The sequence below is a fragment of the Acanthopagrus latus genome, chromosome 3 (genome assembly GCF_904848185.1).
Source record: "Acanthopagrus latus isolate v.2019 chromosome 3, fAcaLat1.1, whole genome shotgun sequence".
Lineage (NCBI taxonomy): Eukaryota > Metazoa > Chordata > Actinopteri > Spariformes > Sparidae > Acanthopagrus > Acanthopagrus latus.
In genome coordinates this window covers 23,537,017-23,559,111 of record NC_051041.1, presented here as the reverse complement: position 1 = coordinate 23,559,111, position 22,095 = coordinate 23,537,017, and the positions used below count along the sequence as shown (strand labels likewise).

General features: G+C 42.1%; 2 protein-coding genes across 2 annotated transcripts; one reads left to right on the top strand and one right to left on the bottom strand.

Moving 5' to 3' along the window:
• Nucleotides 1–1,068: 1,068 nt before the first annotated feature.
• On the top strand, nt 1,069–6,603 carry nudc (nudC nuclear distribution protein). The gene is made up of 9 exons (XM_037094081.1): nt 1,069–1,261; nt 2,033–2,110; nt 2,209–2,418; nt 2,510–2,587; nt 2,663–2,776; nt 4,179–4,373; nt 4,490–4,573; nt 4,679–4,797; nt 6,259–6,603. Exons 1-9 carry the CDS (start codon nt 1,187–1,189, stop codon nt 6,308–6,310), a joined length of 1,005 nt encoding a protein of 334 aa, XP_036949976.1. The 5' UTR covers nt 1,069–1,186; the 3' UTR covers nt 6,311–6,603.
• An 8,417-nt stretch (nt 6,604–15,020) lies between these two features.
• On the bottom strand, nt 15,021–18,184 carry tbxta (T-box transcription factor Ta). Its single transcript, XM_037093341.1, has 8 exons — nt 17,983–18,184; nt 17,362–17,626; nt 16,772–16,906; nt 16,598–16,659; nt 16,451–16,512; nt 16,155–16,328; nt 15,927–16,050; nt 15,021–15,804 (listed from the first exon to the last, which is right to left on the bottom strand). The coding sequence occupies exons 1-8, from the start codon at nt 18,165–18,167 to the stop codon at nt 15,546–15,548; spliced, it is 1,266 nt and encodes a 421-aa protein (XP_036949236.1). The 5' UTR covers nt 18,168–18,184; the 3' UTR covers nt 15,021–15,545.
• Between the last annotated feature and the right edge of the window lie 3,911 nt (nt 18,185–22,095).

Below are 22,095 nucleotides of genomic sequence, written 5' to 3'. Positions count from 1 at the left end.
TAAATGTAGTAGGCCATTGAAACTCACCTGATCGGCTTACCATCTTCGCTAGTGATGTACCACTTGTTAAGACCCACCACTATCCACTGAGCCCCAAAGAGTTCAATATGAAAAAATATTAAATAAATACAACTTTAAACATTTGTACATTTTAACAATCAAAATTCAGTTTTATTTTGTCATTATTAATCTTAAACACAGCTCCTGCTGTTGCTAACCCAGCTTCTTTTGTTGATTTACTTAACAAGGCTGCACATACTACTTAATTTGCTAACTAGCTAGGTTGGTTTGTGACCTTGTTTTATTGCTTAGCATCAAAGTCAATAAACTCTTAACAGCAGCATTTACCAATAGCAGGTTTGTTCAGAGTAACAATAACATACAACTATGTGAAGAACAAAAATATTTATGCTGTGGATGCTCTAGCCAACAGGTGCTTGCTAACAATGCTAACATGGAATCTTTGATGCTGAGCAGCCTAATAGGCTAATCGAAGCTCTCAACCCAGCCTAGCTAGTGAAATTAACCCCAAATTACAGCACATTTTACTAAATAGTGCTGCAACTATCAAACGTGTTTATCAATTACTTTGGGGGTTATGTTTTTGATTTTTACAAATCTGTTAATCTTATGAAATGCAGATTATAAAGCTAGAGTCAAATCTAGCCACCTCTTCAAATGACTTGTTTTATCCAAGGAGTCCAAAACCAAAACATTTAAAATTGCATAAATGTGTCAAAAGAAGAAAAGGATGTTCCACTGGCTAGGCCACCTTAAATATCAATATCAATCAATCAATATATTTTGTTAATTCAGAACTGTTAATGAAAACTGCCGACAAATGTTTTCAACATACATATTTGTGAATGTTCACTTTTTTTAATGACGATAATGTAGTGGTTTATCATTATATTTGCAATAACATCCTATTTGTTTAGTGGCTTCTCTGGAAAATTCTATTTCTTCCCGGGCGCTCCAGTTCCTCGCTGAACCGATTCTTTCACGTCATTCGATGTTTCCACTGTCATTCAAAATCTATTCTACCGATTGGGCAAAACAAAGGTAGGCGGGGTTTGTTTCCAGGAAGTGACTAGCGTGACTACAGGCCTCACATTGTCGCTAACACAACTTTTTGCTTGTCATCTCTCAGCTCACATTGTATCCAACGTTTTCGTAATTCTCCAACATGGGTGATGATGAAGAAAAATATGACGGCATGTTGCTTGTTATGGCGCAACAACACGAAGGAGGGGTACACGAGGTAAGTCAGTGTGCCGCTGACATGCTAAGCAACCGTGCCAACATCGGAGCTAATGTAGTTAGCTTGTAGGCTAGTCGGCACACTTCGTCTGTAACCATGCACGTGCAGAAAACGCAAACGTTGTCAAGAATTGTACAAATTTTGACTTATGTCGTTATAATTATTAACAGGCTGTCTCGGTGGACGGGCCGTTTTGTCGTGTTTTTAATCAGCTGTGTGTACAGTGGCATTCGGCATGCATGTGACTAACAATGCTGAAGGAAATGTCAGTAAAATCACATTTTAGCTTCTGTGAAACCTATTTGTTAAGGGTCTTCTTTCCTGGAAGTTAGATTTTACAAATATGCGTCGCAAGTATTGCGTGTTGCACAAAGATGCTGGGTCCTGTCTGAGTGGTGTCAAATGACTTCTAGAAGAGTCAGACTTTTCCTTCCGCACATTTCTTTGCTTATGGCAATGGTAAGCAAATAATCTTAACGGTAAGGAATTACAGGCTGAGACAGTTAGTCAGTGGAAGGATAAAGATGACAGTATTTTTCTGCATTTGATGCAAAGATTCGTTTTGGATCCGTGAATAAATACCAGTAGTTTATGGAGGATTGTTGAAAGAAATGAAAATTTGATGTTATAGATGTGTTAACAATGAATATGCTCAATATCAGTATACTATCAAGCTGATGCTGTGTAAGATGTGGTAGCTTGAAAAGTATATATTGTTGTCTAGTGATGCTTAAGTAAAATTATATAAATATTTTTTTTCTATCTCTACAGTTGGTAAACACATTTTTCAGTTTTCTACGCCGCAAAACTGATTTCTTCACTGGTGGAGAACCAGGAGCTCCAGAGAAGGTGAGCAGTGTTGCTGTACCTTTAGCTTCTGGGACATTTGAGACTGCATACTGTACAATGTCATAACAGAGGCCCCCCCCCACCATTTCTTGTTTCAGCTTATCAAAGATGCTTTTGCCCACCACAACAAACTAGCAGTGAAGGCCAACAAAGAAAAACAGATGAAACAGGATAAGGAAAAGAAGGAGAAAGCCGAAAGAGCTGCCAAGCTTGAAGAGGAAGAGAGGAAAAAGAAAACTGGTGATGGTCCCAGAATTCAGGAACTGACTGATGAAGAAGCAGAGAAACTTCAGTCTGAGCTCGACAAGGTAAAATCTGGGAACTGTGATGCTCTGCCACACATGAACCGCTAAACCACTGCCAAATATCACCCAATTAATATTTTGTTCCATGTTTTAGAAAAAAAAAGAAGAACAGAAAATGGGGGAAGCAACAATGGATGAAAAGTCCTCTGACAAAGCCGACAAAGAGAAGGGGGTGAGTTAACAGTAGGACCGTATTCGAGCGCTGATTAAAATGCTGACGTACTCATCTTGATTTTCTTTTCCCCAGTCGGACTCAGAAGGAGAGCAGGATGAGAAAGACAAAGATAAAATAAAGCCCAATGCAGGAAATGGAGCAGACCTGCCAAACTACAAGTGGACACAGACGCTGTCTGAAGTTGATGTGAGTGCCGTTTATCGTCAGGATAATGCTGTGACTAGTCAGTTCTGTGGAAGAGTCAGCAGTTTATGTTTACTAAGCCTCATAGACAGTGTTTTAGAGATCACCTTCATGCTAAGACAGACAGATTTTTGCTTTCAGCAGGTACATCACGCAACAGATACTTACCTCCTTTTCCTCTCTTGTTCAGTAATGTCCATTTTTAACATTACACACCTATGATTTCATATTTATATACAGGGATGGCAGCTCTCACTTGATTTTTGTCGGTGTTATTTGCTTACACTGTTTACTACGAGGAAAGTTCTTGTTAATCAGATCAGATTGCCCAGTGAAATCAAAATTTTAGGTTAATGCTGTAGCTTCTTTTTTGTCTATATTGGTATTGGCTAGCAGCCTGGAAATATTGCTTACAGGGTGAATCTTTGTGGAGCATTTGTAAAAGCACTTCACTCAATTCTGCCGCCCCCCAAAATGTAGGTTTTAAAGTTCGTCGACTTTGAGGTGTGTCTAGGTCCTGTGAGAGTGAACCAGGACAGAAAAGTTGCAGTCACGCTGCTAAACAATGAGCTGAAACTCAGGATAAAGCTCTGTAAGCCATAGTGAGCTGCAGAATCTGGTGATAAATCTTTGCAGGGTCACCACTTTGAGAAACCTCTTGCATATTGTCACATTGTCATTTCATACACTGTTATTATAAAGATATCCATTATGGATGCTTTACAGCCAACACACATTAGCAGTATATGACATGTGTCAGAGCACTTCCACCCATCGTTTTCTATGTCTCGACACACATCATTGCTGGTTGCCTCAAGAAAAAGCAGCTCCTGTGTATGTCATGTCCAATCTCTGTTACAGGTGTCACAAGAGTGGACATGTGCATTTCACTTTATATACAGTGCGTACAGTCAGTCTGCTGTCAAATGAAGTCCCTGGTGCACTGTATTCACTAAACTAAGCTTGCTCAGTGCATTTTATTGGCCACACCTTGAGTTGTTTTTTTGCTGTGTTTTAATTATTTTTTTCAACAGGCCAAATGTATTTCTGTCCGTCTCAAAAAATGTACTTCTTCATACACAAATCACACTCATTTCTCCAATGTTTAAATCATTTTCTTATCATTGCGAAAGTGTAATGTTAACCTCTCCACATATTGTCACTGAGCATGTTTGTAAATAAATGAACAGTATCAACACATTTTACACCTAAAGTGGTTTGCACCAAAAAGCAGAATCACAGGTATAATTGCATCTTCTATCAACAGAGGATTCAGTGTATTAATCTTAACAATGCTGCTAGTCACTAAAACCGGGTGATTCCTCCCTCAGTGTCTTGTGGTTTTGATTGCTGGGGATAAAACAGGATCTAATATGCAGCATCACTTTTTTCCTTCCTCCTACAGCTGGTGGTGCCTTTTGATGTCAAGTTCCGAATTAAGGGGAGGGATGTAGTCGTGGACATCCAGCGACGCTCCATCAAAGTGGGCCTGAAGGGACACCCTCCTGTTATCGAGGGGCAGCTTTACAACGAGGTGAAGGTGGAGGAAAGCTCCTGGCTCCTCGACGATGGAAAGATTGTTACAGTCCACTTAGAAAAGGTGAGAACAGAGTTAATGCTGGTGGCTTAAGACACATTATAACCACTGTTCTGTGTATCTGTAGCAGCAACCAAGAGAATGAAGAACCTGAGCCTAATTACGTTCTTTAATTTCAGATCAATAAAATGGAGTGGTGGAGCAGGATTGTTACTACAGATCCAGAAATTAACACCAAGAAAGTGTGTCCAGAGAACTCCAAGGTAAACCTGGTCAAGTTTAAGCCTTTAGGTTTATTCCACCCCCTTATACATGTGGAGGAAAAGCCTACTGCCTCATCCTGACTGTGTGTTTTTCCTGCCGAGCAGCTGTCAGACCTGGACGGGGAGACGCGTGGGATGGTAGAGAAGATGATGTATGACCAACGGCAGAAATCAATGGGCCTGCCGACATCTGAAGAGCAGAAGAAACAAGACATTCTTAAAAAGTAAGTGTGATAACGCGCCTGCTCAGTTTTTCTTCAGAGATCTTTTTATCCTCTGTCAGCTGACATCTATTAGGTTTTATAGGCTAACTCTCCAAAGCAGACTATATATCCATAGTCAGTTTAACAGAAGCTTTATGGCATATAAAGAGTTTATTAGAAGAGTGAATTTGAAAGTGGTCTAGTTTTGTCTTCATTGTTCCATATTTCCGCTCAAGGCCAGGCTCACCTGCTGTAACTGTAGCAATAAAAGATAGTGTGTACAAGCTTCTGCCAGGCACAGACGTGATCTGCTTCAAGGAGACACATCTGACCACAAACAAGTTGTAATCTCTCATTCCACATCATCCATCATGCTGTCTCAGAGCACCACAGTTCTTCTGGATGATCCACTTGGTTTTTGAGGCACTTCGAAGTTATCGGTGTGGTTTTGCATGTGTTGGCCCATCAACTGAATTATGAATATATTCCTCCCATTATACCGTTTTCTGTATTCTGCTTAAAAAATTCATAGATTGATTACCTACCCTCTGCACAGCCATTGTTTCCAATTCATGTTGCTGTCTGCAAAGTTATTTTCTGTGGTAATGCCAAGATACGTAATCCATCACAGATAACAACTAGATACCTTAATCTATTGTCGGCGTTTTTTCATATGGTTATAAAGCCCGACAAAGTTACTAAAGTTCACAACATTACGTCATTCAAAGGAGTCATTGAATCACACTGCCACACCGCAGTACAGGCCTGTGGCTAATCACCACAATGCCTTTCTCTTGGTTGAGCGTTTAAAAGGGATCTCCATTTTTACACAAAGGATGCTGATGAGACCCTGATGTGGGCTGGCATCAGAGCTGTGATTCTACTGTGAGGGACCCTCTCTTATCACTGTTGGCAGTAAATGACCTTCTTCCTCCTCTGCCACTCTCAGGAGACATGCCTGCGATCATGTTGACCTTCCCTTCCTCTTAAAGCTTGTAAAGCTGCCTTTTAAGATTCTTGTATAGTTTTATACGGGTTAAACAATACCACTGGGGTGACTGTAGTCAAGATAGGTCCTCTCAGAGGCTTGTCACTGACACAAAGTTCACCTTGCATCCGTCTGTTCAAATGTGTCGTCTGATGGTGCCATCTCAGGGGGATCATGCATCTTTTCCCCATTTTGAGTTTTTAAACAGCTCATTCACTGGCCAGATGGAGGTGCTGTAGCTTAAGGTAAATGGTCCGTGCCCTACGAGGAAAAGTTCAAATCCAGACACGCTGTAGACCACCAAGAGAAAAGTTTGACCATACACACATAGACACCAAAACCCATCTGTTATTTATAAAACTTTAAAAAAAAGTCATATCTGAAGTCAATGAATAGAGATCATAACCTGAATTAATAATGAAATGATTCTGATTTCTTGCTTTGGTAACAACATGTTGTCTCATTTGTGACTCTGAGATCTTCTCTCTCTGCAGGTTCATGGCTCAACACCCAGAGATGGATTTCTCTAAAGCCAAATTCAGCTGAGACTTAATGTTATCCGCTTCACCTGTAGAATCATTATAATTATCCATCATATTGGAGCCAGCTTCAGGCACCAAACAACTCCCCTCAACTGTTCTCTCATTACTGGACAAGGTTTTGTTGACTTTGTTTGTCTTAAGTTCATTCTTTGCTTTGTTTGGGTTTGTTTTTGTTTTTTTGTTTATGATAAAGAAGATTGATGACTGTAATAGCCCAATTCTCACTGTGCATGTCATCTCAATATTTAAAGATGTGTCTGAATTTTTTAAATAAAGGAATTTAAAATCATCAAGTCATGCATGAGCGTTTAGAGTTTTTTTTACTTAGGTTAGTAAAAAAAAAAGTGATCGTTTTTCCTGCCCTATTTTGTATTTTTACTGGCCAAGAATATAGAAGTTTATAACCTTGAATAGTTCAAGGCCCAAAGTAGTTATTTTAACAGCCCTCGGAGTCATTGAACTCACCAGCACAGTATATTCTATTTGGATCACATCCAGAGGCTAGTGGCCTACAATGGGAACAGATTTTCCTGGAGCTATCGCCATGGAGTTTAATGACATAGTACAGGAAGTGCTGATATTGTCAAAATATGTGCAATAAAGTATAATTCGTGTGTACCATAAGATTCCTAGACAAGGCAAAATGAACCACTAGGGAGCAGTGTTTTCCTTAAAGTGTAAAGAGTGCGTTTGAGAGGTTGAGTTCTGTCCTGTACACCAAAATCTGGTGTAAAATTCTATGAAATGTGTGTGTGAGCCAACGGCTTGGAAAGAAGAAAGCAGCAGCCAAAATCACCCTATTCTGAATGAACCATGTGGCCTCAGGTCATGACCATTAAATTATTGTACAACCACTCTGAATTGTTAGCAGCACCAGTAGGGAAAATAATGACGTTGATATCAGTGAGATAGAATTTTAAAAAGGAGCAGTAATGCTGGACTGCATGTATGCACTGTTTCTAGTTGATTCCTTCGAGTGAAAATAGACTGTTTGGATCCAGCATGTGAGTGGTGGACTCGACCAAGGAAAACTTCTGTGCAGATTACTAAATGTTGATACATTAAATGGCTATTGCTAAAAAAAAAATGTTCACCCTAAATAGAACAGTTTTTATTTCATGATCAGTTTAAGGATTGTAGCTTTAAGTTTTATTGTTTTGAAAAGACGACACTGTGATTAAGTTACCCACAATGTAACTCTGCCGCCAACAGTTCAGTACCCAGGGGTTTGGATGTGTTGTTCCTGGAGCCTCAAGCTGAGGTGAGTGAGCAGGCTACATATATGATATAGTGATATAAGATCAATTTTTTATTTTATTTTTTTAGACTGCACACCAACACATCAGACTTTCTGCCCCAACAGATGCTGGCTCAGGTGACATCACCTAAGGCAACCTGACATACTTCACTTAAATGTAACGTCTGTAAACAGACTTTCTGATGTTTAAAAATGTGTAGATTTCCCAAGACCTGCAACTGACCTAAGCCGCTGTTAACTTGAATCAAAACTGACCGGCTGTCACATCATTCAGAAATATTTATATAGTTATTTACTCTTTTCCAAGTGGTGCTGATATGTTACTGACTTGTGTGAATGCGATAACCGACACGTCGTCTGAACCCTGAGAATAATCAGCATGCTGCTACCAATGAGTGAAAGACACGCTTTCTCACTCAGACCACACTGGATATCATGCGCCTCTGCTAAATGTTACTTCACTGAGGACCAGTTTGCTTACAAGTCTTTCCTGCTTGTGTGACCGTCCACAGCTAACTGGACTGGCCTGTCAGGATGGTGAGAGGCTGTCACCATCACTGTGGCGACCGGAGGAAACATACATTAGCTTATGCTGCCTAGCAAGTCCTCCTAATGTGTGAAATTGCTCATGTGGTTCAAAAACACTAAGGACGTCTGTCCGATGAGGAACAAAAGTGTCTTAAAGGACTGACCTGCTACAAAGGGAGAGCCACCATGTTTGATTTTTATGCCTTGAGGTATACAACCACAGAGGGCATGTTACAGGACGTTTTTTAGAGTTGTGTGTAGAGTGCTGTTGTGTTTTTTGTTTTGTTTTTTTTTTTTAATTTATTTTTATTTTTACCTTTACTCATCTTGTGACCCCTGATGTTAACACTGGGGGTCCTTGGGAGGTCCTCATTCCCAGGTTGGCAACAACTGATTTAAAGGACTGTAGCAGTTACTTTTTCATGTCAACTAATTCTGCACTCCATTCATTGAATAATGTATGTGTCAGATCCTTAATCAGTAAGAATTTCCTGCATTTCTTTGTCACTTATGTCAGTAAGGGAAAAGTCTTCGGGTTTTGGACTGCTGGTCAGACAAAAGAAGCAATCTCAAGACGTCACTTTTGGGCGAGTTAAAATTCAATTTAAAAAGCAATACACTGTGGTATCTGATAGATTTCTGCCCTGTTATAATTTGAACCCACGTTGAAGAGACAGGTGTGAAAAACGTAACAGCTTTTAGATCAGTTTGGGAGCATTTCTTTTTGTGTGTAAAGCTTGTGTTTGGGTTGGTTATTTCAAGTGTTATTTATTAAGAAACTTAGCTCTTCTTTTTTTCAGCTGTGCTACTTGTGTCCATGTGTATACTGTGTGTATATTATGTTTAAAGAGATTTGCAAAGGCCAAAGTTGGGAAGACAATATGTTACATTTGCCTGGCAAGCTAACCATCCATATTGGATGAGAAAATATGGAGATTCTGATTAGTTTTGGGTCTCACATTTGGCCATACCAGTCAGATCCAGTCAGGCTGGGCCATTGTAGAACCCAAGTATATGTTGGGTTGGAAAATGTCATCTTTTAGCATACATCCTGACAGTGGAATCCAGTTGGATTAGACAGAAGTGTGTCTGACAGTAAAACCAATGATCACTGAAAACCATAGTTCCTTCAAAGCTTCACAGCAACCAACATGTAATAATCACGCTGTCAAAAGAAAATATGCTGTCAGCCATTAGTTGTTGCTATACATTTCGGCAATGTACTGACATTTTTCTTTCAAAAGTTAACTGGGGATCATTTTAGTTAGTTCCATTAACTGCGAGGGAGGGGAAGCCAGAGGCATGATGGGACTGCGGATGGGTGGGGCAGCTGTATGAGGGCACTGAGGAGGCAGAGTCTGCTCAGCTGAGAGCAATGTCTCACCAAGGTATCAGAATTTCTTCATTAACGAAGACACACAGACATCAGAGGGACGGGGTTGGGGTTTCGGGGCGGACGAGGGGGCGGTCTGCAAACACACCTCCCCGCCGCTGCGCTGACTCGCTGTTCCAGACTTTGACAACTTGTTTTTTGGCAGCGGTCCCCTCGTAAATCAACCGCAAGGCCCTGCACAATGTGACTCACCGTCATAATCTGTAGTGTTTGTGGAGGCCGCTTCGCCCTTCTGTCTTCTTCCATAAGGCTTATTCCTGGAAGAGGAGGAGGGATACGTGAGGGAACACCAGGACAGAGATGGGACGGGAAGCACCAGTCTAACTCTGGTCCCTGTTTGGGTCACCATTTTTTATTTCAACGACTTTCAGTAGTGTGATTAATAAATACACTCCAATTCTGTCAAAAAGAACCTAAATTTAACCCTGACAGAAATCTAACTTTGGTGTGTTTTCCCCTACACTACAGCTTAAACTAATAACTAGAGCCCTGATGAGGCAACAGTGACCCAACCCAACATCTGCATCTGTTGTTTGGAGACCTCCGTCCTCCACACCTGGGTGATGAGCACACTCTGCTAAGCGTATTTGGTACACACACTTCCAGGGGCGGAGAGTTGGCCGGTGTGCAAAGTCAGACTCCAATTGTCAATTAGTGAAGGCCAACACAGGCTGCGGGCAGGGGTGTACAGAGCAGATCAGCCATCTTGGAGGACAAAGGCTTCAGTCAGCTCAGCGTCCTCAGATCAACACACACAAGCACACACGGGAGAGGGCAGGGATGCCTGCGGGCCCAGCAGGACCTGTTTATCGCTCCAGACTGAGCAAAGACCATCGGCAAACATCCTCCTCACCAAGTCTGGACAACCGCTCATAAACAGCCACAGCCACACACACACACACACACACACACACAAACCGCACTGAAGATGAATCACATGGGCTCACTGACTTTTATTTGGGGCTTTTGTTGTTTACTGAACATAATGAAGTTGTTCAACCTCAGATTCCAATTTAATAATGAGAACTCAAGGCTATGCTCACTTTTCTGTATCTGGTCCGTGCAATAGACACACAAGTGTTAACATAGTAACGATAGGCCAATATAATTCACACACACTGTCTGATATCAACAATAGCATCAATCGTCCACTGGCACAGATTTTCAAATAGTACAGAAATGGGAATATGGAATATATTATATAGTGTCACCTTAAAATAAGAGGCAGCTCTTCATGATGCAGGCTGCCTCACATCCTCAGTTGAACAGATCCTGCAATCTTACCCCAGTAGTATAATGACCTACGTCAAAGGCTGTTTTATTTTGCCCAAGTCACACGAAAGACTTTGGCAATTTTATAAGCTTTTTCCAAGACATATCTTTACCTCAAGGGACTACGTAAATAGTCATCTGTTGTCATAACATAACCTTTTTGTGTGAGATGATAAATGTCATATATTTAGTTCAGTTTTTTCTGTTTTTTGAAGAAGTTTAAAATAGGACGTAGGCCATTATTTCAAGAAGGTGACGATATGAGAGATACAGGCACGTTAAATACAAATCAGTTGGATTATTGTGCAAAAACCCAATATGTTAATTATAGTATATGTTCGGTACTGTACATGTTTTCTTCACCCCATGTTGTTAATCAGTTCAGGGTCAAATAAATTTGTATTTGCATCTGCTGCTGAGGTAGCCTGACTGACCTTTGACCTCCTCAACACCGGATGTGGTTAATGTAGTACTCCTCTGATTTAACACGGCCTTCCTATAACAGTGTCTCACCATTTGCCTACCCAAAAATGATAAAAGGATTATTCCAATGCAGTAGAACATTGTCTTTTTATTTGTCTTCCTTGTCAAAACCTGCTGCCATATCATCGACAATGCAACTCAACACTGACGGTTCAGTCAGCGATTCGGGTTTGTAATGCTAATAGTGGCTAATGTAGCATCAAGCTGTTAGCCTGCAGCTCTCATTATGTGTTTAGTCACGCTGTCAGCATCTCGAGCTGTCAGCAGGTCAGTCCACCATGTCAGTCCATACTGAAATAAAATTGCAGATGCAATGAAATTTGGTATTGTCATTTATATTGCCCATTTATGATAAATCTGTTTATTCCTTAACCTTTAATGTAGGTCAGGACAACACTGTTCCCTTTATTTTACGACTAAGTGCTTACAATACTAATGACATTTACATCAGCTTTAGTTGTAGGCCTACTTTGTGTTTAGCTAGTCTGCTAATACACTGATATAGTAAACATACCATGCTTCATCATCACTGATGCATGTTAGAATGCTAATGGTGGCATTTAGCTCAAAGCGCCACTGTGTGTAAGTACCGCACAGCGTCAAAGAGCTACTAGCTTGGCTTCTGATGTATTCTTGTTGTATGAATTTGGATCGAATGTATGTGAAATGTGAAATAGGTGGCTTGCTCAAGAAGGCCTTTTAGCTTCTATTAGAGCTTTGTTTTGGTTTTCAGACACCCCTGATTAACGAGTACGCTCCCTGCATTAAATGACAGCCAATATTTACTTTCATCAGGTGATTACAAAATCGACCCTTAATGATGTTAACACTGCTTTGAGTCAGTGAGATGTGCTGTCCGCATGTAGGGTGATTGTCTGGTAAGTAATTTCTCAGCTTTTTTTTTTTCACTGCCCCCAAGAAGTTGAAAAATGACCAATGCAGCTTTGAATATCCTCCTCTGATACAGTGCAAGTGAAAAGCATCCATACAAAAGTGCACTTAGTCAAGTACTATACTTAATTACACTCATTCTTTACTTGAGTATTTAATTTTCATGTGACTTCATGCTGCTGATTCATGACAATTCACAGTTGTTTTTTAATTCAAGTTACTAGTCTAAGTGAGCTTGTATGTTTAATACTTAGTTCAGTACAATTTTGAACACAAATTATTGTAATGTAAGTAAGAGAGCTGCACACCACTGCTACAGTTGATATATCACTGGCCTGACATATCCCATCAATACAGTTTCTGACAAGAAAAGAAAAGAAAAGAAAAGAAAAGAAAAGAAAAGGGGCTTTATGTTCAATTTCTCATCTGAAATAATATCCACAACCTGAAACGAAGGTGTATCACCGTCCACATCTCATCTGACAGTTGAGACAAAGACAGCTCCTGTATTTCATTCAAGCTAAATAAATTCCTACATTTGGGAGGCAGTAAAGTGGAGGTATTCAGGAGATGTCAGCGTTTCATGAGGAGACCTTTGGTCCGAGTGATCGGCCCCGCCAGCTGCAGGTCACATTGCTGCTTCATTACTGTTTGCCTGTGGCCCCTTGACCCTCCAGCCTTCATTTGCACCTCGGTGAGGACCACTCCATCACTGCTCAGGGGCCGAGCCTCTGCGGGCCTGACACACACATCACACCGCTGACATCATGGGTGTACGGCCGAGCCAGCGGCCTCAGGTATGAGCTGGAGCTGAATCAACCGTAGGCGATTTTAACTGTGTTTTTCACTGCCATTTTTTCCCCCTTGACAGTTGAGTGTAGCACTGCCAGTGCTATTTTATATTTAATTTGATGTATTTTTATTTTTTCTCTTCCAAATACATATTGACACTGTAAAAATAGCACACATTTGATGTTACCTTACCTTTTATATCTAATCATGCACTTTTAACAACACACATTTGCACTGTGTCATATAATACTGAGCATTAGGATTAAGATTTGTGTGTGTGCACATTTGAATGAATATAATAGAGTTACAAACAACATTGTGGAAGCTATGACCTCGAGTCCTCAAAGATCAAAATGTAAATAACTATTAGCCATGATAAACAAAACTTCACTCCTTTTTATAGATAATTCTAAAACCGTCACCATGTACTTGTTGCCTTCCTCCTCGGTAACACTTTATAATAACTATCATATCATAATAATCACTATTTATAATCATGGTTATTGTTAAACATATTACTAATTGATCTTACATTCATTTATCTTGTTATTCACTACACATGTACTATAAAAAAAAAACGGTGCCACAAACATTGTTATCAATGTGGTTCAAGTCCTGTTTGAAAGTCAAAACGTTGAAAATCTGAGCTGAGTTTGGTTCGCGTCCTCTGCATTCCTGCTTATAACGCGAAGCTCTGTCCGTGTTTCACTTTCTAATATTCAGCCGCAGTTTGTTGCCATTTTGGGTCCGTATTCCGTACCTTAGACGTTCCTCACACGCCGATCTGAATGTGTCAGCCGTACGTCGCACCATAATGCAGATTGTAACAAAAGGGTGCCAGTGATGGAAAAGTACCCCGATAGATTTCTTGAACTGGACACTTCTCCATCACCCCCTCATATCAATTACATGTCAGAGAAGCCACATTCACTTAGCGTAGCCGTGCAGACGCCGTTATTTAAGGAAAGCTCATAACACAGGGGGGCGTTTGATGATTGAGGTTACACAGAGTTACACCACGGGTATTAACCCGCGGGTTCAAAATGAGAAATGTGTTTTTAAGTTGTTTTTTAATTGATAATACCACAGTGGACTTTGTTTGACCTTTGACCTTTGGGATGATAGGACTTTACTGTTATTTACATGGTGTTGTATGCTTTTTTTCTTCTCTGTGTATTCCAAACTTGTGTTTTCACTAAAAAAAAAAAAAAAAAAAAAAAAGACACAAACGTATGGTAGTGGCTAAAGGAAAAGTTCACTCAAAAATGTGAATTGAGTCATTATCTACACATCCTCGTGCCGCTGGCTAGTCAAGTAAAGTTTTGTAGTCGACAAAACACTTCTGGAGCTTCACAGCAAAACAGCCTTGTAGCTTTCACCTGATCAACTGAAGAAGGTGTTTTTTACTAAAAAACAAAAATATAATATGACTCCATAATAATGTCCGTCATAATCAAAGACTTCAGAAGCCCTTGGGTCCAAAAATTTGTTACTTACAGCCTTTTTAAGCTGAAATCTCCAGAGCTAAAAGCTTTAGCGTGCGACCCGGCTGATGAGCTCGATCATGAGTGGAGAGTGTAAATAGCATCATTTTGGGATCTTGGGGGTCTCGGGGCTTCTGAAGACTAGAATTACACTAGAAAAGCTTTATGGAGCTATTTTAAGGGTTTTGGTGTTTTGTTTATTCATTGTCTTCTTTTCACATTTTGGTCCCCAGCTTCTTCAGTCGATCAGGAGAACGCTGCACCGCTGTTTTGCTGTGAAGCTCCAGAAACGTTTTGTGGGCTACGAAACTTCGCCCAGCTTTCTGCTGGCACGGGGGGTGAGCAGATATCGACTCATTCTTGGCCAAGCTTCTTTCTCAAAGCTTGCGAGACAATGCGTTCCCCAGTATTTCGGTCATTTCACAAGGTACGTAGCGTGCACCACACAGACAAAATGAAGCCCAAGTTTGAGAAAACAAACATTTTTAATTTATTATTAAATGACATAAATAAAACTCACGGGGGAGTTCAAATACAAATAGATAGTTATGTACAGGTGTTTGCACAGGGGTGAGGGGTCTTTTTGCCCCGACATAAACCCTGCCAAGGTACAGAAGGCACTTGTGTCTCTCAGTCCGGACTCGGAACATTTATTGCAATCAGAAAAGGCACATTTATACGGAAAACACTGGACGTTAATTTATTCTATTTACACACATATACACATTCATGTTAGCAGAACCAATTTTTTTTTCCATCTTATATATCTAAGAATAAAAACAAAAATATGGGGGATTGTTCAGTTCATTTTTTTTGGTGTGGAGCTAAATGAGTTTTAAAAAGGTGAAATAAACATGTTACTAAGAGCAAAGAAGGTGTTCTGACCATGAAGCTGTTCTAAGGCTTAATACTCTACTGTGATCATGTCCAACATGGAGGGAGATGATTGTCATTCAGTTCCTGTCTTTGCATATCAGCTTTGTTCAGCATGACTCCAGCCTAAACTTACACCTTTCTTAAATGAGAGGCTCTGGAGCGCATAGTTCCACATCTTCTCCAGGATATTTTATTTCCTATGTCTTCAGTCCTGCTCCTAAGGCCTTCAGCAATGTTCAAGTGTCAGCTGCTGCTCAGTAGCTCAGTAGCTCTGAGCCACGGGCGCCCAGGACGCGGTCAGCCTGGCGATGGAGCTCTCGAACTGAGCGTCCCCGACGCCGACCTCGCTCAGGCTGGGGTCGTACATGGAGGAGGGCGAGGAGACGGGCAGCGAGGAGGTGAGGCCCGTGTAGGAGGAGCCCCTCAGGAACTGGGAGGTCAAACCTCCAGGTATGGAGCCTGAGGCCGAGCCAGAGGGGGTGAGGGTGGTGCCAGCTACTGACCATAGGCTGGGGTACTGACTGTGGACGAGAGGGACGAGAGGATTATTATTATGATGATGATTTTGATTAATGCTCCCATTTATTCACACAAACCCACTCTTCAGATAAAACCACAAAAACGAAAGCTGAGAAATGCCTACCTGGAGTTAGACGTGGAGTTGGTGGTGTGGGACAGAGTGCCCATGCCTGTGGAGTTGGGGATCTGAAGAGCAGACCAGCTGTCATGAGAGGGCAGAGTCCCAGAAGTGTTGTCCATGTAGTTGTCTGAAAAAAAAAAAATAATGATGCACGCAGCACAATTTAATATCAGTTCTCTTGTTTATTTTGGATCCCTGACATGCTGAGCTTCAGGTCTGTGCGTGTCTTACTTGTGCCGGAGGTGCGGTGGGCGTAGTGGCCGGGGTACGGGGCCGCCCTGTGGCTCCTCAGGCTGGAGTAGCGCTCGCAGTAGGAGCCGGAGGAGTGGCCCGCTGTGCCGCTGAACTGCGGAGGGCTGCTGCTGGGGCAGATGGGACTCTGGCCTGGGAGGAACCAACCTCCAACTGTGGGATCAAACACATAATATTAAGCCACATATCATATCTCTGTGTGAGAATGCATGGAGCAGGTTCAGATGCTGTTCCTTTCTTTTTCTGTTGTTTTGTATGGATAAAATGAAACTCACGCTGAGAGTATCCAGACTGTTGGCTGTCTGCACTGTGATCGGTGATTTCTTTATGGTCGCTCCTGCAATCAAAGCCAACATTAGAAGCCATTCTCTCGGAACATCTACGTCGTCGTTTGAGAGCACATTTGAGGTTTGAGTCTTTACCTTTCTTTGGCGTCCAAGAAGGCCTTGGCAAAGGGATTGTGCTTAATCTTCAGGGCAGTAATCTGTGAGCAGGACATGGCAACTGTCAGCATTTCTAACGACACGCATGCATATTTGAGACAAGTTAGAATTAACGGGGTCTCAGGACCGCCACGAGCTCCATGCACGACTGACCTCTTCGTTCTGGTAAGCGGTGACGGCGATGAACTGAGTTTCTGGGAAGGACTGGCTGCTGATCATCTTCTGGATGCCTCCGACCTTCACGATGTGTATCCTCGGCTCGTACTTGTGCAGAGAATTCAGCATGATCTACAGGAAAACATAACGAATGTTCAAATTTACAGTTAAAAAAAACAAACCGCAGGAATGCTACCTCACAATGTCAGGTATTTTTCTCAGATTGAGTGAGAATATAGCCTTAAAGTGACACAAAACCGATGGTATCCTGCAAATATCACAGCCATACTTTGAACTTTGTTACTTTTTTGATATAAATGATTTCTTTTTGAAGTGTTTCAAAACACTTGAAATAAGTGAGGGGAATGGGTTTTGGAAAACAAGTGTATTTCATATTCCAGTGGAATATTGTAATAAGAAAATTAAAAAAAAAAAAAAAGAAAGAAAGAAAAATAAAAGGCATTGTAAAGATTAAATAACTCCTCTGAATTAATTGTGGAACAGATTCAATTGTATAAAAAAAAAAAGTCCCCATAATTAACAACACTCTTTGCGCATGGGTATTGCGCATTCAGTATTCCCCTCACCTGTCCGCCTCCGTTGAGTTTGTTGGAGAGTTTAACTTTGCTGAAGGACACCGGCGCCTTCATCCAGTGCGCTCCGAAGTTTGGGGAGTCCGGGTGGATGTAGACGCAGCTGGGGCTCTGGGGCTCCGGTTTGCCACCGGGGACCCACTCCCCGTTCACGTATTTCCACCGGTTGTTGTCCGCGGCCACGAAATCCAGCAGCACCGAGTACATGGCGTTGGGGTCCAGGCCGCTCACGCTCGCCCTCAGCACCGGAAACATCCTCCTGGAAGACAACAAGCACGATCTGTTAGAATTGCGTGCTTCAGTTTGTGAGTGGGATTTGTTTAGAGTGTTTTCAAACATCATTTTTATTTTAGCTCGCTGACAGAACCAAGTTTCGTTACCATTTCTAGAAAATCACCTCAGGCCTCCTGAAGAGACGCACTTTTGACAGAGCACTGAAGTGAGTGTGAACCCACTGGATTTAGATCCGTGCTGCTCACCTTTCAAAATGAATGACATTTTACAAGCTAACTTGCAATCTTCACACCGAAAACGCCGTGCGTAAAAAAGCGCGTTAAAAATGTACCCGGACGCGCAAAAGACGCCACCGCGGCCTCTGAGCAGGCCGCTGCTTACCTTCCAGTTTTGGTGACGATCATCTCGTTGGTTAACTCTTTGAACTTGATCCATAAGTCTGCATCGTCCAGCGTCAGTTTAATATCCCTCTCGGACGCGTCTCCCTTCTCGCTGCCCTTCTGGAACTCGCTCTCCACGGCGCTGAGGAGATGCTCCAGGCGCTGGTCGGGGTTGGCAGAAGTCATATTTCCAAAGCAGTGTAGTTTAGACCTAAATCCAAGACGTCTTTAGTGCAGGGGCTCACTGACTCTGAGACGGTCGCTGACAGAGAGAGACAAGGCCCGAGTGATTCTGGGTTTCTATACCCCGAGGCCTCATCATTTAAGGGCCCCCAGGGACCTCATGGGGATGCGGGGCGTGGTTTGTGCGCACACATCTCGCCTCCCCGACCGGGTTCAACGTCTCCAAACGCCGCCCCCTCCCCTGCTCCATCCTGAAACCTCTCTCTACAATATAACAGAGTTTTAGAATTCATAAAAAATCAACTCAACGCTTTTAAATTGAAGTCTGTTTTCCTCAACCAAACTCCAATAAAAAAAAAATCGAAATTTTGACAACTTTTATAGATGTCGAAAGAATGACTTTGCTGCTTGAAGACGCTGTTGAAAATGCTGTTGAAGTGAATTTGGGGATTTACAATTTGATGCCTGAAAATCTGTTTATCCCTTGCAGTTGATGTCCTGCATGTTCAAAGCTGTGCGCTCAAACAAAAGAAGGGAAGCGGAGGGAAGAGCTGTGCCTTTGAACTCAGTTGTATATTTGCAAATAGTGCTAATCTTTTGTTGTCTCAAATCCACATGGGAGAGGGCCTGTGTTTACTGAGTATGGGCCATTAGGGCAGACTCTGTGTTCCTGTTGTGCCAAAGTGTGGACGGCCCACAAGTGATGCCTGGATTTACATAATGGGCCTGCGTGGCTCCCTCTGAGACTCTGATATTGAATATTTCAGCCAGCTGGAGGCTGGAGGCTCAGGAGAGGCGATTTTCTGCAATTTACACAGAGACGTTCATTTACTGAACCGCGCCGTGGAAACCTCTCTCCGTCTGAGATGCTTCGGCAAAATGTGCTTGTATTTATTAGCTCCTTATCAGGGGGAGAAAGTGGAGCTTGTGGCTGGAAATATAGGATTCGGAGTGTGATACATCACAGCAACAGATGCCTCTGAACTTAGACTTAGACAGACTAGTGCGCTGACTGCTGCAGTGAATGTGACATTTGAACAGACCCATAAAGCAGCGTTTTCCCTGCCAGTATAAGCTGTTTTGGGCACCACCTAAGCCAAAACGAGGAGGGCTTTAAAATGAATCAAATGACTGATGTGACAGTCTTAGTTGATCCCAGGACTTATTCATCTTACATCCTTTTTTTTTTTTTTTGTATTTATTATCTGTTATAGCTTTTCCAATTTTCTTGTACGCAGATATGGTATCATTAATGTTTTCAAGTTATGCAAAGTTAATTATTGAAAAGCTAGAATTTTCTTTAGTAGCCGACCCCCAAGCCCCCTGACAAATACGTGCACCTACTGTATATAAGTCTAACAAAAGCACTGCAGGTAAGCAAAAAGACTTTCAAAAAATAATTTTATTCTAGAAATAGATAGCAGCTGCAATCCTCAGGTGAGGGCTTGAAAATTGTTCCTATGTTTTCCTTTTTACTTTATCGGCGGTGTTATGTTGTGGTAAATGTAAATGTAGAAATAACTGCATTCATTTGACAGTTGCAGTAAAGAACAATGATGAACATTTTATTCACGTATGAAACAGACGCCGTGCGCTTTACAAACGATGAAAACTACACCTAAGAAGACACATGATGCAGGAGCATTCAAAGACACCATTCAGGTCAGGTTTCCTAAACGAGGCCTGTGATGAGCTGATGATGGTCCGTTGTTACAGACTGAACTATCTGACCGCGTGGCGTAGGTCAAATCGGCCTGCTTCAACATTAGAATTCTGCTTCACACATCCATGCATTTATCATACTAATCAACAGGCAGCGAAAGGGACTTTCAGTTGTATAGCACATTTCGTACATAAAAGCACCTCAGTGTTCTGTACGGGACAGGAATGCATCGACAGAGAGAAAACATTTACAATTCAGAAGTGCACTGGGAAGAAACATAGGACCGCAGAGTTTAAAATCAAAACTTGTGCCATTTAAATCGAGGGGAAAAAGTACAGCTAAAGCTCCTACGTTCTGTTGCACTGATGGATCTAATTCAGATCAATTAAAAAGATAATAAGTGATTATAAAAAAATTTAGAATAAGGCAATTTCAAAGCCATGCAAAGAGGATTTACATTTTTTATTTATTTATTTTATTTATTTATTTTTTGCCATTACTGGTCACTGTAATGCAGAAAGACAGTTTTTGGCTGTGATTTAAAAGAGTTCACATCCGTCTGATGTGAACAGGCGGATTATTCAAGGCCCGGGTTGCCTGATAACAAAACGATGATTTGCCATGTTTCGATGGGGCCACCAGTACACTGGTCCTGGATGTCCTGCCGGAGGTTTCTGAGCAGTTCATAAAGGCAGCAGCGTGTTGCAAGATGAACTTCAGCCGACAGCCGCGGTGTGATATGTAGACGAGGGGCAGGATTTTGAAAACAGCTCTATAATGTAACGTCCGTTGCTTATACTTCATTTCACTGTCCTGTTAGAATACACATCCGCTTTACATGAGGTCAGAATTTTTAATGGTTTAGTTTCAGAAGTAGGAGCCATGATTTTCTCAACCCATAATGAAACCCCTCGTCTTTCACTTTATCAGGAATACACAAGCCACTGTAGATACGTGGTTCGCATAGGATATGTACGATGTTGTAATGGTGGGTGGCGTTGCTTTAGTTTCAGGAGAGCGTGTCAAGTCCTCCTCCCTCCACATCAGGACACCACTGTGTGTATTAATGCCGATCTCCCTGCTACCGAGCCGTCACCTGACTACAGTATTCCTTACAGTGCTCGCATTGTCCCCGCCGGTCTGTTTCCCTTCGTGTGTTTTTTTTTTGTTTTGTTTTTTTCCCGTCGCCTCTGACTCCGCTGTCTGTCATGTACTTGGAATTGAGTGAGTTCTTTGGAGCGTGACTCCACTTTACTGCACCACTTCCTCCACTTCTACAGAGGCCGTAAATGTAAAGGGGTTCTCTCACACCTTTCCATCCCGTATCATTCAAGCAGCCTCTTCCTTTACCCCCCGCCCCCGCCTCCAGCCCAGAGTGTGTGAGTGTGTTTTTTAATATCGGCGGCTGAGAGACAGAGAGTGTTAAAAAGTGGCTGCATACAGGACCTCACCCCCACAGACCAGGCCTGCAGGGGCCCCCCGCTAAACCCCCGATACACACTCACAGGAGGCCGCCCTCATCCCTCCAAATTAAGATTCAATTTCGGCCGTCGTGCCCGTTTGATAAATCAGGGATGAGTCGCCCGTAGCTGCGGAACCAAACACTCTGTTGTTGTGGTTGTCAGGAGAATCGCAGGCGGAGGTGAAGGAGGAGCCTCTCGGTCCCCGCACGGTGAGCGAACGTCTGCTCTGAAATATGAAGTTTGCTTGAAGAGCCAGCAGAGGCTTCCCACACCTCCTCTCCTCCTCACGCACACACACACACACACACACACATTGCCGCTGCCGGCCCTGGCGAGCTGAGGGTTAACCGAGCGCAGGCCCTGCTCTGGCATCGGCACACACTCACCTAGGTGAGAAATATTACAGAGGTCTGGTGCTTCACAAAGGGACAGTTATAACGATGCATATTTTCCAGAGGACTTCGCTGGCCTAAATAAGTAAACACAAGGGAGGCGGATGAGTCAGCCCCTGGGAAGAAAAAACACTCGACTGCACACACACACATACACAGGTACAAACACAGTCACAGAGTCATTTCTCTCATGACTTATGACATAAGTTGGTTCCTGTACAAAACAACAGAGTCAGTCGAGTTCCATCCTTAGTGTTATTGACCTAAAATAAGCTTAAACAGATGAAATCTAATAATGGCTGTGATATTAAAAATCTGGATCTTATTTACAAGACGTGAGATAATCAATCTCTGAGGTGATTCTGATCGGCAATTTTTTTTTTTTTTAAATTATTAGTCGGTAACTCACTGTC

Excerpts from the sequence above, each read along its gene's own strand:
- nudc (XM_037094081.1), top strand. The coding sequence starts at position 1,187 with ATGGGTGATGATGAAGAAAAATATGACGGCATGTTGCTTGTTATGGCG. Across the intron at positions 2,588-2,662 it reads AAGCCGACAAAGAGAAGGGG|TCGGACTCAGAAGGAGAGCA; the intron begins GTGAGTTAACAG and ends TCTTTTCCCCAG. Across the intron at positions 4,798-6,258 it reads AAACAAGACATTCTTAAAAA|GTTCATGGCTCAACACCCAG; the intron begins GTAAGTGTGATA and ends CTCTCTCTGCAG.
- tbxta (XM_037093341.1), bottom strand. The coding sequence starts at position 18,167 with ATGACTTCTGCCAACCCCGACCAGCGCCTGGAGCATCTCCTCAGCGCC. Across the intron at positions 16,907-17,361 it reads AACTCAACGGAGGCGGACAG|ATCATGCTGAATTCTCTGCA; the intron begins GTGAGGGGAATA and ends GTTTTCCTGTAG. Across the intron at positions 16,660-16,771 it reads CCGCTTACCAGAACGAAGAG|ATTACTGCCCTGAAGATTAA; the intron begins GTCAGTCGTGCA and ends TCCTGCTCACAG.